General features: G+C 39.1%; 1 protein-coding gene across 1 annotated transcript in view; it reads left to right on the top strand.

Moving 5' to 3' along the window:
* Positions 1-21,560, top strand: part of si:dkey-215k6.1 (transmembrane protein 132D) — a 248,486-nt gene that overhangs the window by 214,627 nt on the left and 12,299 nt on the right. The window contains exons 7-10 of the mRNA XM_047592574.1: positions 15,677-15,882; positions 20,562-20,625; positions 20,788-20,919; positions 21,215-21,292. Of these exons, the coding sequence (XP_047448530.1) occupies positions 15,677-15,882; positions 20,562-20,625; positions 20,788-20,919; positions 21,215-21,292 (480 nt within the window). The remainder of the gene's footprint in view (positions 1-15,676; positions 15,883-20,561; positions 20,626-20,787; positions 20,920-21,214; positions 21,293-21,560) is intronic.

The following is a 21,560-nucleotide window of genomic DNA, read 5'->3' as shown; positions in this document are numbered from 1 at the left end:
AATACACAGCTGCAATCACATAAACACACATCCACCTATTGATAACTTAAGCAGGGTGGTGCCACATTTTACACCTCCAAACGATGTTTCTGTGCACAAACACTCACCCTGGCCATAATTCAGGGCAAGGTCAAAATGTCCAGAAAAACTTGTGACTACAAATTTAGAAGATTTTTTTTTTTTTTTTTTAAAGAACCTAACTAAAACATTTCATTGATCTTTAGCTATTCCCCAAAGTTTCACCTCACATCACTCTTCTTTATTTTGCCTCAGCCTCTCAATCATCCTCCCTGCACCCATCTTTTTGTGCCCCTTTCTCTAACCCTGACGTTTTTTGCAGCAGCTGCCTGGCCTCCATTTTGCATTCCCCCAGGAAGCCATGTTGCATTAGCACCTCATCACAGGAACACACAAACGGTTGAAACACGGCAGACGGGCTGCTGTAACTGTCCATCGTGTGTGTGTGTGTGTGTATCCATCTGTAATGCCCTGTGCTTGGCCTGCCTTTGTAATGACAAAGATAAAGGAGATGGGTTGCCCCTGTGTATGTGTGCACACAGGTTGATGATTAAAAGATGAGTGGCAACACACTGGCTTTGGCTCTCAGTTGTGGGTCTGTTACACAGCTACTCTCTCAAATTAGGGTGAGGAGGAGTCATTGCAGTAGGTACTGCACTACAATAATAGGTACAGCATTGACAGTATTTTGATTAAAATATCTTTTACCTTCAAGACTGCTTAGCATAACTGAAAACTATCATATGTAAAAAAAAAAAATGGTATGGTTATGAAATGCTAACCCAACTTGGCTGCAATCCAGCAGCTAATGAAGTAATCCCAACTTGTCCATGCTAGCTCTGCAAGTGACAAATTAACATTGTATAGAGTGAATGACAGTAATGTTTGTTTTTTTTTTTCACTAAGGTGAAATCCTCTATCATGCGTAATAAGTGTATATCCTTGCAATTGTTTCCCTGTGGCCCCCAGGTAATCACATTTGTTGCTATTTCAAGCATTTTGTCCATTCACTATAGAAAAAAGTGGACTTCTATTAGTAAAACTGATATTAGAATTCCAGGAATATGGACGGCGTCATCTTTGAGTTTGCAGCCAGAGTTTGTGCAGTAGGTGAGCCACATTACCAACAACCCACCCACACTACGCTAGACTAATTCATGTTTAATTTGTATGAATAATTGATAATGCACTGTGCTCTACCTAGCAATCGTCAATCTAATGTCATATATGTTTTTATATATTTTTATTTTATCTCAAATAACGAATTAAAATTAAACTTTTCTGATGAATAAGCCACCTAGACATACAGTACACCAGAATTATCCTAACTACCTAAAATGACATGATTGGCCTATATTCCATCCACTAACATAGAACAGGTGGAGCCCTATACTGCAGCCAGTCACCAGGGGGAGCACCACATGCTTACCAATACATCTTATTTTTGAGGAGCTGTCACGGTGTCCACCTTTTATACAGTCTATGATTTAGACACATACACACTCAAACATGCACAAGTGGCACAACAGGTGTACAAAGTGTAAGTAAACTTGACAGGTTGGGTTAGTGAAAGAGAGAGAGAGCATGAGATGATGAAAAACTGTGAAAGAGCAAAAAAGATGTGCCCCTGTGAAAGAAAGCGAGAAAAAGGCAAAGACATTCTGAGCGACACATCCTGAAGCTTGCATTTGTCACGTATTTCAAGATGTTAAGTTTGTAGTTTTTGATCAAGAAAACATCACCGCTTAAATTAAGAAGGACAGTTTTCGATAAAATCGGTTAATTGATGTGGTGCTGGCCTTGTATCCAGTTCAGTTTGAGTTCGAAGAAAATGAGCAGCCCTAACATCCTTTTGCCCCAAATATGTCCTCCAGCTCCTGAGGGAACCTGAGGCCATCTCATGTGGTCTATGTATAATCTCTCCAATGTGCTCTGGGTCTGCTCCGGGGTCTCCTCCCAGTGGGACATGAACTAAATAGCTTGCTCTACAGGCTTTCTCTGTTTTCCTTTGTCATGTTTATTTATTCTTTTCACTCTAAGACTTTTTAAAAACAGAGAATGAAAGCGTGTAGAAAGAGAGCAAAGGAAACAGAGAGACAGAAGTTGTCTAAATCAGCTGCAGCATAGCTGCATTTCCTGCTGTAATCCTTGTTACCAGCCTGGGGTTGGTTTCCACTGCAGGGCTATTAACACTGGAAAGGCCAAGCTGTTGAACCGCTTTCACAAAGGTCGGCGTCTGGCCTATCCAGCATTACACCACTAATGTTTACATCCACTTAAGCTTCACTCGCTAAATGTTATGAAACCATGTAGTGTAAAATTGAGAGGGCAAAAGCTGACACGGTACAAGCAGGTAATCATCAGCGTGATTAGCTCCATATTGAACAAATAAGCCGGACAGAGTCTGCTTGCACTTTCATCCCGGTCTGTACTGGGATGAACTAAATGCCTGGAATAATAACTGCCAACCTCAACATTTCCACTACAAATAGAGAAAGCAAGGCTTTATTTCATATTTATTTCATACTTTTTTGTTTTTTTTTTTCATTTTCACTGTATGTTGCAGCATGTGTGGAGTCACCACAGTTTGCACAAAGATATCAGATTCTGTGCCACCATTTAATCACTAAAAACTATTTTGTATTGGATAGATAATTTATTCACGCAGTTGTTGATAGCAACAGATCAACCGGTGTACTCTGATTCCCCTCCAGAGTAGAGAATCTGTTTCACATTTTTAGTACTTCTGCAGTATTTGTATTAGTACCTAGTGCAGTATCAGGTTTAACCTTTTATTAGACACAAAGAGTTATTTCTAACACTAAATCAGCCTACCTATTTTAACTCTTGACTATAACTTTGAATGACAGGACAGATTAATAAAATATGAATGAATTGTATTGTGCCAATTTTAATAGTAAAAGAAAAAAAAAACGATCAGCAAAATGCAAACACAGACAATTGAGAAAGCACCACCTCACATACACACACCCATACACCTAGGCCACAATAGGGCTATACAAACAGACGTATCTGGGGCAGTGTTGACTTATATCCCTATGCTAATAAGCATACTAATTCACATAGGGCCTTGAAACTTTCTAGAAAAAAAAGAAGCACCACACTCCAACACACAGACACAGACAGAAACGCAAATGCACTATGAGGCAACCCTCCTACCTTTTTCAAAGCCCTGTGGACCTCTCTGACAAAGACAGGAGAGTCAAAGTGAGAAAGTTTTTTAAGTAAAAGGAGATTTTTTAAATGACTTTTTTATGTCTTTTCCAAGAAAGAAGGAAGTGAGGTTAAGGAATTTAGCTGTGAGCTTATGTAATATACCTTCATTAAATGCAATGATTGTTACTGAACAATTTATTATTCTCAAGTTTTGCTAAAAGTATAACATGTATGTAGTGAAACCCAAAATCTCACAACCTTGACTGAATTGAGTACTAAAACAAAGTAATTTACTGTTCTGTCCCCAAACCGAATGCCATTATGAGACTAACCTCAGAGAAAATGAACATTTCCAGTGCCCACAAACAAGATATGCTTACCTCAAAGTGTGAAAACTTTCAAGCAGCAATAGGAATCATTATGAGACATATAAGTGGATGGATGGTGGGTAAAATATCAGACTAGTCCTTGAGTACTGTTACTGTAGTAACAGTATGTTAGACTACTGTTAGCTTTGAGCCCACTTGCATTCCGAGGGTTAAATATTGCCATATTGCCAAAGCTGCTGGCATCACAGAAGGTGCCTTTCGCATTGGTGACAGTTGATTCCAGTGTTAACCCAATTACAGCAGTATTAGGCACCGTGAGATACCTATCTACCAGTGATATACTGCATAATGTAACAATGAGGGAAAACTGTGACCACACATCGGACAACCCGGTTACACCTACTCCAGAAAACACCTGATGTCTGCTAGCCTGGTGTAGCTTGATAACATGCCAGTTGGATTTCATTATGTGGAATGTTTTAACTGATACAGAGTAATCCCTTGAGAGCAATTGAATAGTTGTTTTGTATCGTTTAACTTCACAGAACACTCCTCATTCTTTCCATTCCAGTACTATGTACTTGTGGTCTATATATCTGTGTCCCCATCTTTCTTTCTAGCTCTCTCTCTATCTCTTGATTACACAGCTTTATCGCAGAGAAAAGCAGAGAGCAAATGGCCATTAGAGAACATTTCACTCACCACTTTTACAAATTCAAAATGACAGGCTCAGAGATAAGATGCTAACTGAGTGTGTGTGTGTGTGTGTGTGTGTGTGTGTGTGTGTGTGTGTGTGTGTGTGTGTGTGTGTGTGTGTGTGTGTGTGTGTGTGTGTGTGTGTCTTCCAACCACACTCTCTATCAGCTGCCCATTATCCAAGCCACAGCAGTATAATATATGGAACTACAGGCTGCTAATGGGTGCACTCTGATGTGCACACTCTGTGTGTGTGTGTGTGTGTGTGTGTGTGTGTGTGTGTGTGTGTGTGTGTTGTGTGTGTGTGTGTGTGTGTGTGCGTGCATGTGTTTGCGTGCGTGCGTGTGTGTAGAAATCAAACCCCTGTGCCTAAATGACAACCACATGTAACTGTGTGAGTAGGCGATTGCCCTAGTGTGGGTTTTCTTAAATGACGGACAGGTGGGACGTCTAATCCCATCAGAGAGTTGGTTAGTCGGCCCCTCAGGGCCCGCCTCTGTCTACTGAGTGGGCCTTGATTGGATGATATGATTCTTAAAGTCAGATGGATTGGATTGCTTCAGGCAGAGAACAGTTAAAATGGGCCGAGAGGGAAGGAGGGAGAGTGTGAAACACAGAGAAAAAGATTGCAAGATGAAATCTGAGAGTGAGAGATGGATGGATGGATGGTGTTGCAGGGAGAAAATATACATCTCAGAGAGACTAATAGAGAAAATCTGACACAGTAAGACGTCAACAGAAGACAGAGGGAGCAGTAACTGTAAATTCAGACAGATCACTTAGCTTGAAGGGAAATGAATATGGATTTAAATAAATGACTCTGCCTTGGGAGTTTGTGGGTAAATGGGGCTGAGTGGGTGGTTGAGTTTGGAACTCCTGAGTTGGTATTGAGGAAGGGGAGTTAAGTGGAAGAACAGTGTAAAAAGCTAAAGGCCCATCCCAGAGTTTCAGGATTCCTTCATGTAGAACTACAAAGTGGAAGAAAGTGGAAAGTCTGAAGAAACGAGCTACAGAGAGCGTTAAAGAATACACATCACAGGTGCTCCTTACTACAACTATAACTCTGTACTGGGTCATTCTTGTCATTTTAGTTTCTGTCTCAGTGAGGCACTGGATGGAGCTCAAACTCTGCATCTATGAACACAACTTACTTATTATTTCTCATAAATTAGGTGAGTGTTGATAACTGTAGTTTGAGAACTGCCTTCTTCAATGGCTTGTTTGCTTCAAGGTTATTTAGGTTAGCACTTGATTGCTAAGTATGCCACGTTGTTTCTTTGGCAAGGATTCCTTGGTGGAAAGGTCTGATCAGTACACCTATAGCAAGGAGGTGATGAAGGTACAGTGATGATACGGGCTGCAGCTTTTTGGACCAGTTGAATTTTATGAAGACATTTGGATGATAGCCCAAAACGAACAGAGATGCAGTAGTCCATGGGTTTTCAAAGTGTAGGATGCTTCGTATGTGCCACGCATGCTTGCTCTTTAAACGTTGGTGCTTAGTTTGAATATGATGGTGGAATTTACACGGTTACATACTGTCATTAAGTAGCACCTCTTTGCAAATAACATTCAATATGTTTACATGCACGTGAAAAAAATATTATTGCCTTAATCCGACTCTAATTGGCCAAGACAGATAATGCAATTAGAAAACGTTTACCTGTCATGTATACACCTTAATCGGGGTTTAACTGAACATCATGGGTGCGCATGCTCCACAACCACTGCGCTGGCATATGACCCCAGAACAAAAACATCCAATAAAGCCTGTCACAGAAGAAGAGGGTAAAAAGAGCCAGCAGAAGAACCATTGTGTGCATTTTACACCATAATTAGCCCTCACATTACATTGGACATTACAACAGCTGAACTATTATCCATCTTGTTGTTTGAAATGCTGGTCTGCCACATGAACAACTCCAGTTGTTTATTATTTGATATAATAGATCAACTGGAAAGGGAGGCCATATCAACCCACTGAAAAGACACATATTGCCACTTAATGTGAAGGAGGAGGACGTGTTTCCATCAGTTATTCAATTTTCTCTGTTGCATGTAAACTGGGATAACTTTTGAGCATAGCTCGATAAAGCTGTGCTTGCATCATTAGGACCAATACATGAAAAGCCAAACTTAAAATAATCAGGGTTGATAACATACTGTATGTGGGCGCTTAGTGAAGTCCTCCAGGATGGTGAAAGCAGCCACGGCTCAGTCACTGAGGATTTTGTTCAGTGGTGTGATGAATCTTACCTGCTGCTAAACACAACAAAAACCAAAGACATGCTGACTGATTTCAGGAAGAAACCTCATAGACATACGTCACTTTAATGAAAGGTCAGACAATCAAGTATGTGCAATCATATAAATATCCTGGGACTGTCATTGACTGTAAGTTGAACTTCGAGGGCAATTGTACAACAATGTCTACACTGTCTAAGGAAGTTGGAACATTTTCACATTGTCCGAACCATTGTGACCATGTTTTATCATGCATTTATTGAATCCATCTTTTTTTTGGTGTCATGATTCAATCAGACAACTTCAAAACAGAGGAAGTCCTTTGCAGTGAAGCTGGTAACTTCACGTTACTCTAATCTGACCACTTTTTTCAGTAAAGAGTAATCGAACATGTTACTATTTCCAACCCAGTAATCACATTAGTTACTTATCCAAGTCACTGTGAGTTACTATTCTTCCGCCTTCCTGAGTAAAAATATTATATTTTCACATTCTTCTTGCGTCTTGGTGATGTCACGTATGTAACACATCGCATTTTCAGCATGAGAACAAGTCACGTGTAATACCACGCAGTGACACAAACAAAAAACAAAAACAACAATGGAGGGAGGGAGAGATGCGCGTTTTCTAGCTGGAAATACAGCCACTAGTTTGAGTTTGTGTCTACAATATCAAGGTTTGCTGTACAGACTGTGCTGGCAACACAGTCCTATCTAGTTTCAAAAACACAACATCAAATTTAGAGAAACATGTGGAGTCACAGCACAGAGAGCTGCACCTAATGCAGGAAGTCCCCCACCACCCACACAACAAAAGCTGGACTTTGGTGCAAAACCATTAAGTGGGGGAGAGTTGAAGAAGTTGGTCGGGAAGTCTTGTGTTGTAGAGGATGCCTTTTTCATAAAAACATGTATTGTACACTGACTGCACTCGTCTGTCAATACATGAGTTCAATAATGTCCACAAAGGTCCTAGATTATTTCAATAAATAAAGCCACTCGGGTGGTCTGAAGTATCTTTTAAAGTAATGACAAATGCCTCTGGCAACAGCGTTAGACTAATTTAATGCAATGTTGCAAAAACCACAGGTGCCCCTCAGCCAACAAGACCATTCCTTTTAAAGTCAGACATTGAAAGAACGAGCAAAGGTTCCTTTGGGCGATGGAGCCAAAACAGCAGCAGGTGGTTTGACAAGTACACAGTAAGTGGAGCTGTTACACAAGCTCTGTGTTCATGCCCGTCGTATGGAGACATGACCATCAATTAACCTCTGCACAAAAGCCAGAACAAAACATGTCATTTCTTCTGAAACAAGCTGGGGGAACTGAGGGTCAGGGGTTCCTGCATGTATAATATCCTATTTTAACAGTAGGCACATCATTAAAAGTCTCAGTATGTACTTGTAGTCAAACACATTTTCAGGGGATTCAAATGTGGAGTGTAAAGAAGTGTGTACAGTCTCACACTCCCAAGCAAAAAACAGTGGGATCTGAAATTGCTTTCTTGCAAACATATACAGGATACTAAATGGTTCGATACCACTGTACCACTTTCCTACATATGGCTTCACTTTGTGTTTGTGTGTGTTTGTCCATCATGGCTTTTTAAATCATAAATGTATGAAGAAGATTCAGCCACTGCTTTCTGCCATAAACAGCTTTAAATAGTCAAGCTCTTAGTTGGCTTACTGAGAAGTTACAAAAAGTTGCAGCAGTCGTCTCTGAAGGTTTGAGCCATTAGTGTGGTGTTGTTTGTGTTATCGGATGAAGATTTTTTCATCCCCAAGTCCCAACTGATGAGGTCCACACTTTTACTTTCTCTCCTTCTCCCTGGCTCTCTGCCTCTTCGGTCTTTCCTTGCGTACCTTCCCCTCTCATTCCTGCCCCTGTCCTGTTCCGTCAGTGCAGTGTGTCTTTATCAGAAACAGAGAGATTAAATCCATTCTTCAGTGTCTTTAAACCTCCAACTCAGCTGTTTACTTCCCAAAGCCCCAATACACTTGTTTTAACTCAGTGCGTACATGTCAAAGTTTTGCATTTTTGTGTCTTCGTGGGTTTTCTAGACAGCTTTGTGTGCATGTCTTCATGTTCATCAGCCATCTACACCACATTCCACATTTAAAAATACCTTACTTGTCTAGCTTAATGCTTCATATGTAGGTCATTAGATAATATTGTCTATTCCAAAACATAGAACATTTTCTTTATTTTAAACCTAGTGATATGAAGTTTCATGAAATGTTTCTATCCTGCCTTCTCCAGACTCACTGTAAGCGCTTTCTCATATTTAGACGTCTTTTCATAATCCATAGGAACAGACTAATGTTTAATTTTAAAATCTGTTTTTTGTTTTTTTCCCCTGTTTTTCTTTGTGAACCACTAACATTTATTTCAACACAATCCGGAAACAGCACACAAAGCGGATGTACTTTACGAATCTCAGAAAAGCTGTGTCACTGATATTCAGATGTTAGTGAGTTTCTTTTCATAGTTGTAAGAAAAAAACAACTGAGGTGATAGATCACCTTCATTAAAGAAATAGTTCTTATCTATTTCTCCACCAGGCAGGTAAGTGTTGTGTCTTTGCCACGATGTTAAACTATTCTTTAAGCATGCAGTATACACTGGGAACAAGGAAATAAGTTTCATTTCACATGTTCAAATATGCTTTGACATATGGTCACTTGTATTGTGACCAGCTGAAACATGGTAAGATAAAACAAGGACAACTTAAACAAAACCCCAAAAGTTGATTCAAACATCATTAACAAACATCATTAACTCCCCAACTAGAACTTTTCTCTTTTATGTTATCAAGAACGTTTTGATATTAGTCGTCAGGCAAAATATAATAGATCCATGAATCCTCTCAGCCTCCAGTTCAGGGACATAATCTCCCGAAAATGCTCTTAAATTGGTGAAAGCTGATATTGCTGTGTACATTGCTGTACTTGTATTTAGCACGGTAGAAAATTGAAAAGTGTAATTTAATAGCACCGTGGAGTAGCAACTGAAGAACTGGAGAGAAAAGTTTTGCAGTGGAGCAGAATAACTAGTGAGAGGGGGTGTAATTGAGGGTGGTGAAAAGGGCGGTGAAAGGTTTATCTGAGGTGAGAGTCAATAAATATGATTCAAGGTGGCATTGAGGAGGATGGGTATTTTGGCAAAACAAGTTGGCAGTCAAAACTCCCTCTTTGAGTTTTATGCTGCACTTATACCTCAGATCAGTTGTCAGCAGTTCTTCTCTGAATACTATCTTTTACTTTTGGATTGTCAGGCTGAACAGACCTGATGGAAGAACAGTGTAACAAACTTTGTTATACATTGTACTGGTTTGTATAATCACCAGAATTAGAATACATAAATGGACATCATCAGATATACTAAAAAATAATTTATAGATCACAAGACACATTATTAAACCAGAAAAATTGCTGAAAGATATCAGACAGAAAACAGTTTACACTACAGTTTCCCTAGCAGTATGTGCGTATGTGCCTGCGATCTTCATGAATTAATTCTCTGTGTAGCACTCCCTCCACGTCACCTCTGTGACAGCTCTCATTAGTCTATTTTGACGTTTGCTCCACAGCTGCCACAAGACACACACACAAACGCACAAATGAAAATACAGTGTACTGTGTCAATGGGTTTGAAGTAAATTTAATTGGAACAAAAAGAGGACGAGGTAAAAAAAAAAAAATAGATTATAAATTTCAGATTACAAATGTGATGAAATCACACCTAAAAATAAAGGTACAGCCTAATATAAATACATGAAAGATTTCTAAATACAAGTTCCTGCCTCAGCACACAAACAAAAATGGGTGGAAACTGCTCAGCTGTAGGTCTATCAGGTTTATTGTCTAATTATTTTTTAGCTCTAATGCAACTCAATTCTGTATTGTTGATCAGTTGGGGGTAGCTGTGGTCACAAGTTTTAATGACAAATTATTTGTTATTAATATCCCTGTGATTTGCACAGCAAGTATATACTGACCAGTAGTAGCATTCATGTAGAGGCAGTGGCGGGCCATGCATTTTCCACCTGAGCCTTCAGTTACATGCAATAAAACAGGACGTTGCGTCTCATATAGTAAGATGAATGCCATTACTAAAGCAACAATTCAAAAGTCTCCTCTTACTTAGCGTCAATGTTGCGGCTGCGCACCAGCACCACATGCGTCAAATCCAACAGTAGCATCAATGTCGAACCAAAAAGATGACAAAAATATACATAAAAGATGTAAATATAATTCATTTTATTTTAATTATCTTCCTATTTCCCAGAGTAAAAATATATATTTTTGCTTTCTTATTGCGGGAATGACGTCACATATGCAACAAGTCACGTTTTCAGCCAAGTTAAAGTAACTTGTAATCTAACGCAGTAACTTTTAACCAAATAATCAGTAAAGTTACTAAGCTATTTTTTAGCTCTCTGCTCCACCTAATGCTCCACCTAATGCACTAGATCCCCCACCACCAAACAACAAGAGCTGCATTTTGGTGTAAAAGTCGTAAGTGGGGGAGAGTTGAAGAAGTTGGTTGGGCAGTATTTTGAGGAAATGCTGCCTAAAAACATGTTGTTTTTGTTTGTTTGTTTGTTTGTTTTTTGTCAGGAAATAGTTTTTAAGTCAAAACTGCTAAAAAAATGCACTTCCAATGAAATGAGTATTGACAAAACCAGTTGTCCCTTTTATGTTGGGGCGGGGGGAGATTACTTTTTCAAGGTAAATGTGGTGACACTGTTCAGGATATTTCGCGTCTCCAAGACTTTACTCCAAGACTTTACATGTACAGTGGCCGCGTACAACGGTTCCGTCCTTCAAAGACACCCATGGTTTCAGTTAGGGTCACAGACAGAGCCTGATTATGATTATGATGGACCTGAAATTAAAGATAGTGCAGGCTCTGTTTTACTTGATAGCTGTTGCACTACCAAATGCTAGTTAGATGGCAAGACTCGATTTGAGTTTTGATGGGGAAACAGGTTAAAGCATATACAGCTCGCTAGAGCTTCATAGGAGAAAAAAAAAAAAAAAATTTGTCTTGCTGTTCATTCTGTAGATGCTATGATGTCATGACTTCTGTGCTAAACTAACATCTTAAAAAATTTTTCAATGGCACGTGATCTACTACTTTCATGGTCTACCGGTCAATCACACAACTGTTAGACAGTACTACGTGATGAACAGCTTTCCCAAAGTGAAGCCAAGGCCAGTAGTGCTCCCCCAGGTGACTGGCTGCAGCATAGGTCATATGCCCCTCCACATTAGTGCATGAGGCTTGGGCCAAACTAAAACACTAAAATACACGTCAGATCATTTTATTCAAGGAGGGTTTCTGTCATTTCAGGTAGTTTTACTTTAGTTAGGTATTTGATGCTATGGACACAGCTTGTGATATCATGATGACAAGATGCCAAGTTGCCGTGCCAAACGAAAGGGTTGTGTACATAAATAAGTACAGTGTATAATCCAATATTTCATTATTCATTTCATTTGCAGTATTAATCAAACAAAAATGCAGGTGAGTTTAGAGAAAGTGTGGGTGGGTTGAGTACATAATAAGATGATGACGCCCATATCCCCAGGAAAATGGCATCAGTTTGGCCATTGTCCATATTTATATACAATGCTTCAATCTCACAAGATGGTGGCGCCCATATCCCTGGGTCTCAGACTCAGTATACCCAATGGGGGGTAATGGAGACCTGGCATACCTTTTTCTACCGTTTATGATGAAAACAGCTGCAGCTAAAAAGAAACTGAGAGATCAGCATCAGCAAAATAAAACATTAAATTTCTGGGCCAGAAAACCAAAGGAATCCTTTGGGTCACTAAGAACAAACTAATTGCTTTATAAAATGTGCAATTAAAACACAGGCTGGGCCTGTGAGGTTTATCACTTTAAGATAATTTTTCTGTGCTGCAGGATGAACTTATTAAAAGCTGCTACAGATTTAAAGTTTCAGACCTGTGTCTTCAAACTTTCCCAATTGGCCAAAGTTAAATTTCCTTTTCGGGAATTCATTCTGAAAATGATAGACTCGAACAATGGCGACAGACGTATTTCAAGCAGAACCATTGTGCTTCCGTCCCCAGACCTCTGCTGTCTTATACCTTCATTTGAAACCAAACCCTGTCGCACTAACTGTGCCGTTTTCACACTGATTTACACCTGGAAAATAAAAAAGGATTTGAAGAAATAGTTTGAGGCACCAACAGTCTAACATCCCTTTGATGTTAACAAGCGGTAAATCAGGTTTCAGAAGGAGAGGAGAAGATGAAGAGGGAGACTGTGCAATGAGGGGGGAGGGGGAGGTGGAGACAAAAGAAAAAGAGCGAGTCAAGATGGAGAAATGGTGGATGTTGGGGGAGATGCAAAGAAAGTTAAAGAGCGAAAAAGAGAAATTGAAAAGAGGAAGGAGAGAGGAGAAGTGTCGAGCTTCTTTTATGTTAGAAGAGTGGAAGCAAAGAAGAAAGTTAAACTGAAAGAAATTAAAAGGCGAGAGTAGATAGAGGACGCATGGTTTTGCTCGGATGTACAAAATGTTACCCTCTTTTGAGATCAAAGAATTCTGTAAGGAAGCCAGGAAAAATGTCCATAAAATGTGAGTAGGTCTTGTGTGTGCTTGTTTGTGCTTATGATGGAAAAGGAACATTATGTTGTGTGTTTTATCTGGTGTGAGTTCAACAGTAAACAGCTAGAACCTGAGTCTCAAATACCTTCAAATTGTAGCAAAAATTTGGCTTCTGCAAAAACAAATTTTTTAGGGTAACAGGCATCAATCAACACAAAATAAAAAAAACTAATGACAATGGTCTATGTTGCTGATCCAGAGGCTACGCTTTGACTGTACTTGCAGCTATCTGTGTTCAAATGTGCACACACCTGACACACGGCCTGTTTATGAGCATGCAAAAACAACAAAAATTCTCAGTGTTTTCCATGGCAACTCTTTAATTAGCAGCTACATGTTCAGTAAAATACAGAAAACAGGTGTCTTAATGACCATGTGCCACAGATAAAGTATGTTCCCGAGCACAGGACTGCTATCTAATTATGTTCTTGGTCTGAATATCAGCACACAAACCACGTGCCATGACCATTCCACTGGAGTCATATTTTTGACCTGACTTTTACAGAAAGGAAAAACTTTCTCCCTGTGCCTGCACAGGTTTCTATGGGCTCACCAGCTTCCCCCGGCAGTCCAAATACATGCTTGTTAGGTTAATTGGTAAAACCCTTAAAAGGCTGTAGCTGTCCATGTGAGTGTGATTGGTTGTTTGCGTTTCTGGCCACCTGTCTGGGGTACCCTGCCTCCCCTTCAGTGACAGCTGGCATAGGCTCCAGCCCAGTATAGATGGTAATAGATATTGAATGTATGGATGTTTCTGAAAAGTGTTCTCTTGTCAATATAATGTTTAATTTCCTTAAACTGCTTATAATTATAATTAACTAATTTCTTTCTTTTTTCTATTTTTCTGTGTTTCATTATTATTATTATTATTATTATTATTATTATTATTATTATTATTATGCAACAAATTCCACCTTCTGGACGTGAACCCAAAACGACGTGTGTATGTGTGATCATTTATCAGAACATAATTTCTAGGAGACAAGCTTGGAATGTGAGGTGGGCCTGAGTGGAATAAAAGCAGTGAACCCAGTGTATAGAAATTGGCATGTTTACAAAAGAAAGTGGACTGGTGTGGAAAAACACGGAGGACGGTGGAAACAGTCATAATATGTGAGACAGAAAGTCAGGCAAAAGGAACCAAATCCTAAATGTATGGTTGAGAGTGAAACAGGAATGGGCAAGGAGACAGAATGAGATGCATGGAACTTGTGTGGCATGGAGATGAATGAGGGTGTGGGAAGGGGGAGGATAAATGTAGGGTGAAGAAAGAGGGGGTGTAGACGTTGTGTACTTGGCAGGAATGGATAAACCAACTCAGAAATATAAAAATAAATCAGAAATATGTGTGGGAAGCACAGGAAATAATATAGCAAGAGAGAAAGAAACAGAATGACAGTAAATGTACACAATCTTGTAGCAATTGATATTTGATATTGACAGTCATTACAGATTTTGGCACATTGGAACGTGAATAAATTGATATAGAAAATACTGAGGTGTGTACAGAACTTTAGAAAATACAGATGTCCTGGCTATTATTTTACAGTTGTTGAACTGTTTGGCAAAAATGACATGTTCTGTCAACAATAAAACTAGTTTTCCACTGAATATTTTTGTTTTCCATTCAGCCGTGTGTGACTGAACGGCACGATATGTTAGGATATGCAGCCACAGCTGTAATTTAGAATCCTGTGACATTCGGCCTGCGTTGGTTTATGATCAGTTTTAATGCTTTTATTAAGATATTTTTGGTAAAACATGTGAGTCAATTTGTCCAAAATATCATCAACTCAATCAGTCACACAGACACACATTTGAGGAGGGTTCAGGGGGAACTGAATAAAATTTCCATTGTTCTGCCTGTCTATTATCTGTAAGGGTGCTGTCCACTTTCTGAATTGCAACCATAATAATCCTCTGTCTACATGCTTTTTTCACATTTCAGTATTCATTTAATTTAAATAATTCTATTCATCTAAAACTAGATATTTGCATTTCACATAGGAAAAGACTACATACAGTATAACAAGGTTTTTGTAGACATTGAGTAACATTCAGATTCAGTGCGTTGGCACAGGATTACTGAAGCTGTGTAGAGGTTCAAAAAAGAACTCTTGCTGGAGAACTTGGATGATTGAAAGTAATTATACTAATGTTGTTTAATTAATGTGATTTAGTGGTTGTAGATTGTTATGTGCAACACTTTTAATGCCTTTGTTCAGATTAGTGGAGGTGACAAGAGATTCATAAAATAAAATAACATAAAATGTCACTAATGCAGCAGGAAGAAGCATATTATTAACCTTTCTTTACAGGTCACATTACAAAACAGACTTCTTAAGTGCTTTCCAAGATGAATAAAAAAGTTAACAATATGTGACAAATATCTTATTTGCTGCAAGAGTGTAAATATTCTGGATCTACCACCCAAAATTCAACTGTGTACCAATGCAGACATTAAATGATTCTGATTCTGTCACCAGGGGGAACTCTACCTGCTTTGGCTTCACTTTTAACTGACTCTCTGTCCAAACTCACTCTAACTCATTTTTTTCTCTTTTCAGGTTTCCCCAAACTGTGACCAGGTTTTGGTGAACGGTAAGGAAATGCATGGGCGGCAGTCCTTGGCAGTCAACTTCACCTACCTGCACCTATCTGCTCAGCTGCACCTCACCGTCTGGGTGCCAAAGCTCCCCCTGCAGATAGACGTGTCTGACACTGAGCTGAGCCAGGTCAAGGGCTGGAGGGTGCCCATCATCACCAGCAAGAGGTAATTTACCTGTCCGACCTTCAGAGAATGAGAGAGGCGTGAAGGATGTAAGCATTCGTACCTGTTTCTTTCTCAAAATGTATTTCACATAAAGATTGCAGATCCATGGTGCTTGTCCTCTGTTTCCCTCAAATAATTCATTTTATTTTGAAAAGAAAGATTTTAATACCAACATCCATCAGTAAAGGTAACACAGACGTCAGCAACACTTGTTGTGAGAACAGAGGAAAGAAGGGTGGGGAGATCCTGCATTCTGTATTCTCATTTCTAGTTACTATACAGGGCCCCAGATAATGTAACACTCCTATAGTTTCAGGCATGTTATTTCAGCTTTGTCACTGAGGAAATAGGCTTTGTTTGTAATTTTAGCATGGTGGATGGGCCTAAATACCCATGAGCCTCAAGTGATATTTTCAGTAGGAATGGGTCAGTCAGAGCAGCATATTCAAAAAGTTGCTACAGCTGGGAACAAAAACACAGCCATAGGTGTTTGTGAATTTATTCACAGACAAACAAAAATTTGAAAGTAAACTGATTTAATCTGCCATTGTGTATTCAGTTTTCTTGATACTGTTAGATAACAAACATAACATACTTTTAAGCTGTGTGATTGAATGTCTTATGCCCAAATTGGCATTCACGTTGAAGATTTTAGGCGCAGTTTTAATTTTTTTGTTAGTGTCTCGTCAGAAAGTCACACATTGCTAATCTTAGTTTTATCTGCGACAGTTTTATGCTGATCCAAGCCACAGATAATGGGACTTTAACTATTACAGCTCTTCCCGCGTGGACCAATCTTAAAAATGTATTGCCAGTTTTGTCATTTGAGTATTACAGAATGGTTTTAATATTGTGTGAGCTGGGATTTTTTTCCATTAACCTTTTTAGGTAAGGATCCATTCTGTGTGAGGACAGCTGTATTTCCTGATATAATATATAGTGAACAGCCATAACATTATAACAGATGAACTGAATAACGATAATGATTATCTGGTTTTTGTGGCACCATAGTCACAAGTGAACATTTTGTCCCATCAATTGATGTGTTAGAAGTCTTTTACAAAGGCTCCTCATCTACATTCCACTATCAAAAGTGGTTCAAGGAAGGAAAAGCGATGAACCGGCAAGAAGGCCATGTCCAACCAAGGCATATTGATGCATGGGGGGAGTGAAGGCTTACCAGTGTGGGTTATCATCATTTGTTTTGTATGAGGCGGCATAAAGGGTGAACAGTGAGCATGAGAACATCAGAACTGAGCCATGAAGCAGCAGAAGGATGTGGCCTGGTCTGATGTATCATGTTTTCTTTAACATCATGTGGTTCTGCAGGTGTGTGTTTATCGATCATATAGGCAACATATGACAACAGGATACAAGGAACATCCCCCTGCCATTGCCAAAGGGCAAGCTAATATAGTTTTTTAAACTAGAAAATGTATCAAGCTGGGATAGGCTACAGCAACCCCAACGACCCTAGTGAGGATAAGTGGTAGTAGGAGATGAAATGAGAAAATGTATCAGTGGGTTTTAATCTAACACCAACACTATAATTTAAGATATAAAACAGATGTATTTTTCAAAAATAAATACTACATATGTTTTTTCTTATGATAAGCAAATTGGTTCCTTGAGGAGCGTTGTTGTACTGTTGTGAACAATCACAGCAACAGTAAGGTAATCGGCTCCAACTTTTGCAGTCCTTGGTCATTCTGTTGGTATTCTCTTTATATTAAGGCTGTCAAAATGAGCACATTAACGTGGATTAATCCATCATCATGATTAAACTAATTAAAATCTTTAATGCAATTAATCCATCCAACGGATAAAGATGGAAGACGCTAAACAGCACGTTGGCCCTCTGCTTGGGAAATTTGAGTGCAAACAAACCTAAGATGGAATAGTCGACCGACATAAAGTATTATGCTCACTCTAATGCACATTAAACCAATTCTTACCTTTCTGCCATGTTGCACAGCACTTAGTAAAAATTTGAACATGAACCACTCCGCCTCCCTCCTAAGTCCCACCCAAGCAGTGACAGCGGTCAACCATAAGGGACGTGGTGACAGAGGGCAGCCGGGAAGCTCAGCAAATTATTTAGTTCGGACTGAATAAAATTATTGGTCACACTTTTACCAGGAACATATGAGAACTGTTTATAAGAGGAGCATTTTAAGATTACAACAAAAGGTAAGAACTGCTTTACTGTGAAGCGTACATTAGTCAGGGATTCTGCAGCAGTTCTAACTGCTTTATTTAATAAAGCAGTTGAAAGCACATATTGTTCCAACAGTTTACATGTATGAATTGATCAAGTGAATGTTATTCAGGGGGAGTTAATTATTGCAAACATGTTGAAACTAATTCTTTACTATTGTGGAGCATTGGCCTCTGTTTTCTAGCTTTTTCCATTTGCTTATGTAATTTTTTTTTCCCCATCTGTATTTGTTCTATCAGCTATTATGTTTGATCATATATTTCAGCTGGATGAAATCATACATTCTGTGTAACTTCTATGCGAGGATGCAGCCTGTGCAGTCATACACCCATCACACATGTAATAAAGTTACATTCGTTATCAGCTGTGCATAAATACAAAAAATAATCCTGTGTACAGAATCCGGCAGAGGTGGCAGTCACCTGATTTAAAACTGCAGCCTTCTGATTAGACTTTTACTGAAATTCAGAGTCGTAGTGGGGAAATGTTTCCTAAGCTCTGATTTTAATAACAGCGTGGACCTCCTGAGCCGAAACCCACTCATTCAGTTGACACTCAACTAAAATAAGCGCTTGCCCTTTCATTCTTGGATCATGAAATCACTGTTCTCACTGGCATGTGTGCATGTTTTGTTGGTCTGCACCTGCTTCGTCTACGCTGAATTGTGCATCTGTGTGTGTGACAGTATGTGGGCATGTGTGAGTGTGTGTGCATGGTCCTCTGGGTGTGTGCATTTGTTCCTATTCCCCATCTTGCCACCCTTCTATTCTGTTCTGCTAAGACTATTTTTCAATTTTGCCAATTTTTGCTCAGGTAGCCACCAAACCGTGTGCACAGACACACACACACACACACACACACACACACCTCCATCTCACCTAACTACTATCTCCCAAAGTGAAACACAAGCACTATTAGGCGCACACTCTCACACAGACACGGTGTGCGTCTCGACTGGGGCACTGGGAAATGGAAAGAGAATTCCTGTAATATTACCTGGGCTTCACAGGTACTGGGGCAGTTTTGAGATACAGACTGTGTGTGTACATTCTTGTGTGAATGTATGATCCTGTGTGGGCCTGCCTCCATGTGGTACTGGCTAGATATTCCACAGAGGGAGGCAGAGGTTTTCTGTTTATATGTGCACATCTAAGAGAGAAAAATAGATCATCTTGGGAGCAAGAGAGAGAAGTTTTCTGTTCTAACACTGGTAGTATTCAAAACTTCCGTATGTTTCTTTGTTTTGTTTAGGTGATTTAGCCACCTTAGTTGTGAAACTACATAAAGTATTACTTTAAATTATTCAGTCATTGTTTTTTTTTTAACAAAAAAAATTGCACAGCAGCAATAAATGCAACATTCTGATTATCTGTTGTTTACACTATTTAAAAAAGGTTTAAAACAGTGTGACATGCAGCTGCTGTGCTTAGTGTCTTTATTTGCTGCTTTACGCAAGTTTATTTTTTAAATTAAAACTAACAAGAAAGATGGATTTACCTCTCTGTCCAAATCAACTGTTCTCCCAATGAGTCTCGTCTGCATGTTTATGACAAAGTGAAGAATACTTTTTATAACTTATCACTGCCAAGAAAAGAAGTTTATTAAAGGTCATATAAGGTCATATATATCAGTGTCATTTTAAACAAGTTAATATAAGAGTTAAATGTTCCCTGATTGGTATTTGAAGTTTCAGCTCAAAAGTCTCGACAGAGCATCCACAGAACCACCACTATAAATCCCTCGTTTCAGCCCTGGTCCAAAGGGCTGTTTCAGTGTCTGTGGCTTTGACAGCAAATGAGCTGCTTCTGCTCACATCCTTTTTTGGATGTAGCCTGTCCCTCCTGTTTTTACAACGAACACCCCAGCACAAATAAGATAGGAGTATAAACATGACTGGTAAACAGTTTGGTTGTACTTGCTTAAACCACTCCATGAAAGGGCTTATCCTTTTATAAAATCACAAAGTACTGAAGGACTAAATGGCCTTTTCACTGTTTTTGATTGATGGGGAAAGAAGGGGATGGTCTTTCCTCAATATAGTCGCTCAGTCTCAAAACACACTAGGGATTTTTTAAATTCTTTTTTTAATGTAGTGGTTGTAGCTAAGAGATGTGATATACAGCTTTTGATATAATTTTGAAAAAAAAAAAAAACTACCACAGCAATAGCATTGCAAAAGAGTGGCACATGGGTCAGCTATATTCAAAATAATTTGTTCACCCAGGCCTAATCTTCTAATTGCAACATTAGGACATAAGACATAAAGTGTCTTGAAAGTGTTACACATGGATTAAAAACTGAAATGTTTCTCCTTCGCTTGATAGTGTAACCTGGAGCAGAGATTATTCAGTAGATTAGCTTGAAGTGAGTGTAGAGTATAAAGGGACCTTCAAGCACCAGATAATCTCGCCTTCTCATCATTCTTCTTTCTGTCGCTCTAATCTATCTCTTCTCTTTCCAGACCTACCAGAGACAGTGAAGATGACGAGGATGATGACAGGAAGGGCAAAGGCTGCACCCTACAGGTAGTCTTTTGATTGGTTTTCATATCACAATTTTAAAGGCAGTTTCTTAATCCTTTCGTTTTCATATCCAACGTCAGTGTACATTGGACGTATTATCCTATGTTCACCTTGATTTGGTTTCAGATACCTTTCCTAAATATGACTTTGCTTTTGAATTTTCAGTACCAGTATGCTTTGGTGCGGGTCCTCACCCACTTTGTCGCAGAACCCTCTGACCCAGGGGGAGAGATGGTCTACATGCTGGGTGCCGACTGGCAAGCTGATATCACTCATTTGGTTTTGGATCAGATAAAGGTAGGGCTGCAAACATGCATGCATATCCTCGATCGTGTGCAAACTGGATAGTTTAACATGAGAGTTAGATGAGATAGTCAATGCCACTTTCATGTGTGTGCATTAAGTGCATATAGACACATATAGTGAAAGGCAGAAGAAGATTAGCCTAGCCTACCTACCTGCATGGTGTTTCTAGTTTGACTGCTCTGTACATGGACATTAATGTAAAAAATAAAGGTGTCATTAGAAAGTAGTAAGCTTTTCCATAAAAACAAAACATTTTTTTACTGACTGCTCTTACTGTGTTCCACAGGTTGAAGATCCTCGCATTGCGAGACTGATAGACGGACGGATCTTAATGGGGCGAGACTTGGGGATCACTAATATACAGGTGTGCACTATTTGTTCTTCTAGTATCTCTATACGTGTGATCCTGTTTATTCTTTTACATTAATTTAGCTATGTTGACTCACAAAACCACAAACAACCCACTGCCCCCATGGAGTTATCTATATTTGTCATGTTATCCTGGTAATGAAATATAATTAAATATAAAGAAATATATATACGTAAATAAGAACTTTTTTTCATGTCAAAGTAAGTCACATTGATTTTGCCTCAACTTTTAAGTTTAGAACAACCTCTGGTATGAACCCCTG

The sequence above is a fragment of the Mugil cephalus genome, chromosome 8 (genome assembly GCF_022458985.1).
Source record: "Mugil cephalus isolate CIBA_MC_2020 chromosome 8, CIBA_Mcephalus_1.1, whole genome shotgun sequence".
NCBI classification, from domain to species: Eukaryota; Metazoa; Chordata; class Actinopteri; order Mugiliformes; family Mugilidae; genus Mugil; species Mugil cephalus.
The sequence above is the reverse complement of the archived record's forward strand: the minus strand, read 5'-3'. Positions and strand labels throughout refer to the sequence as shown.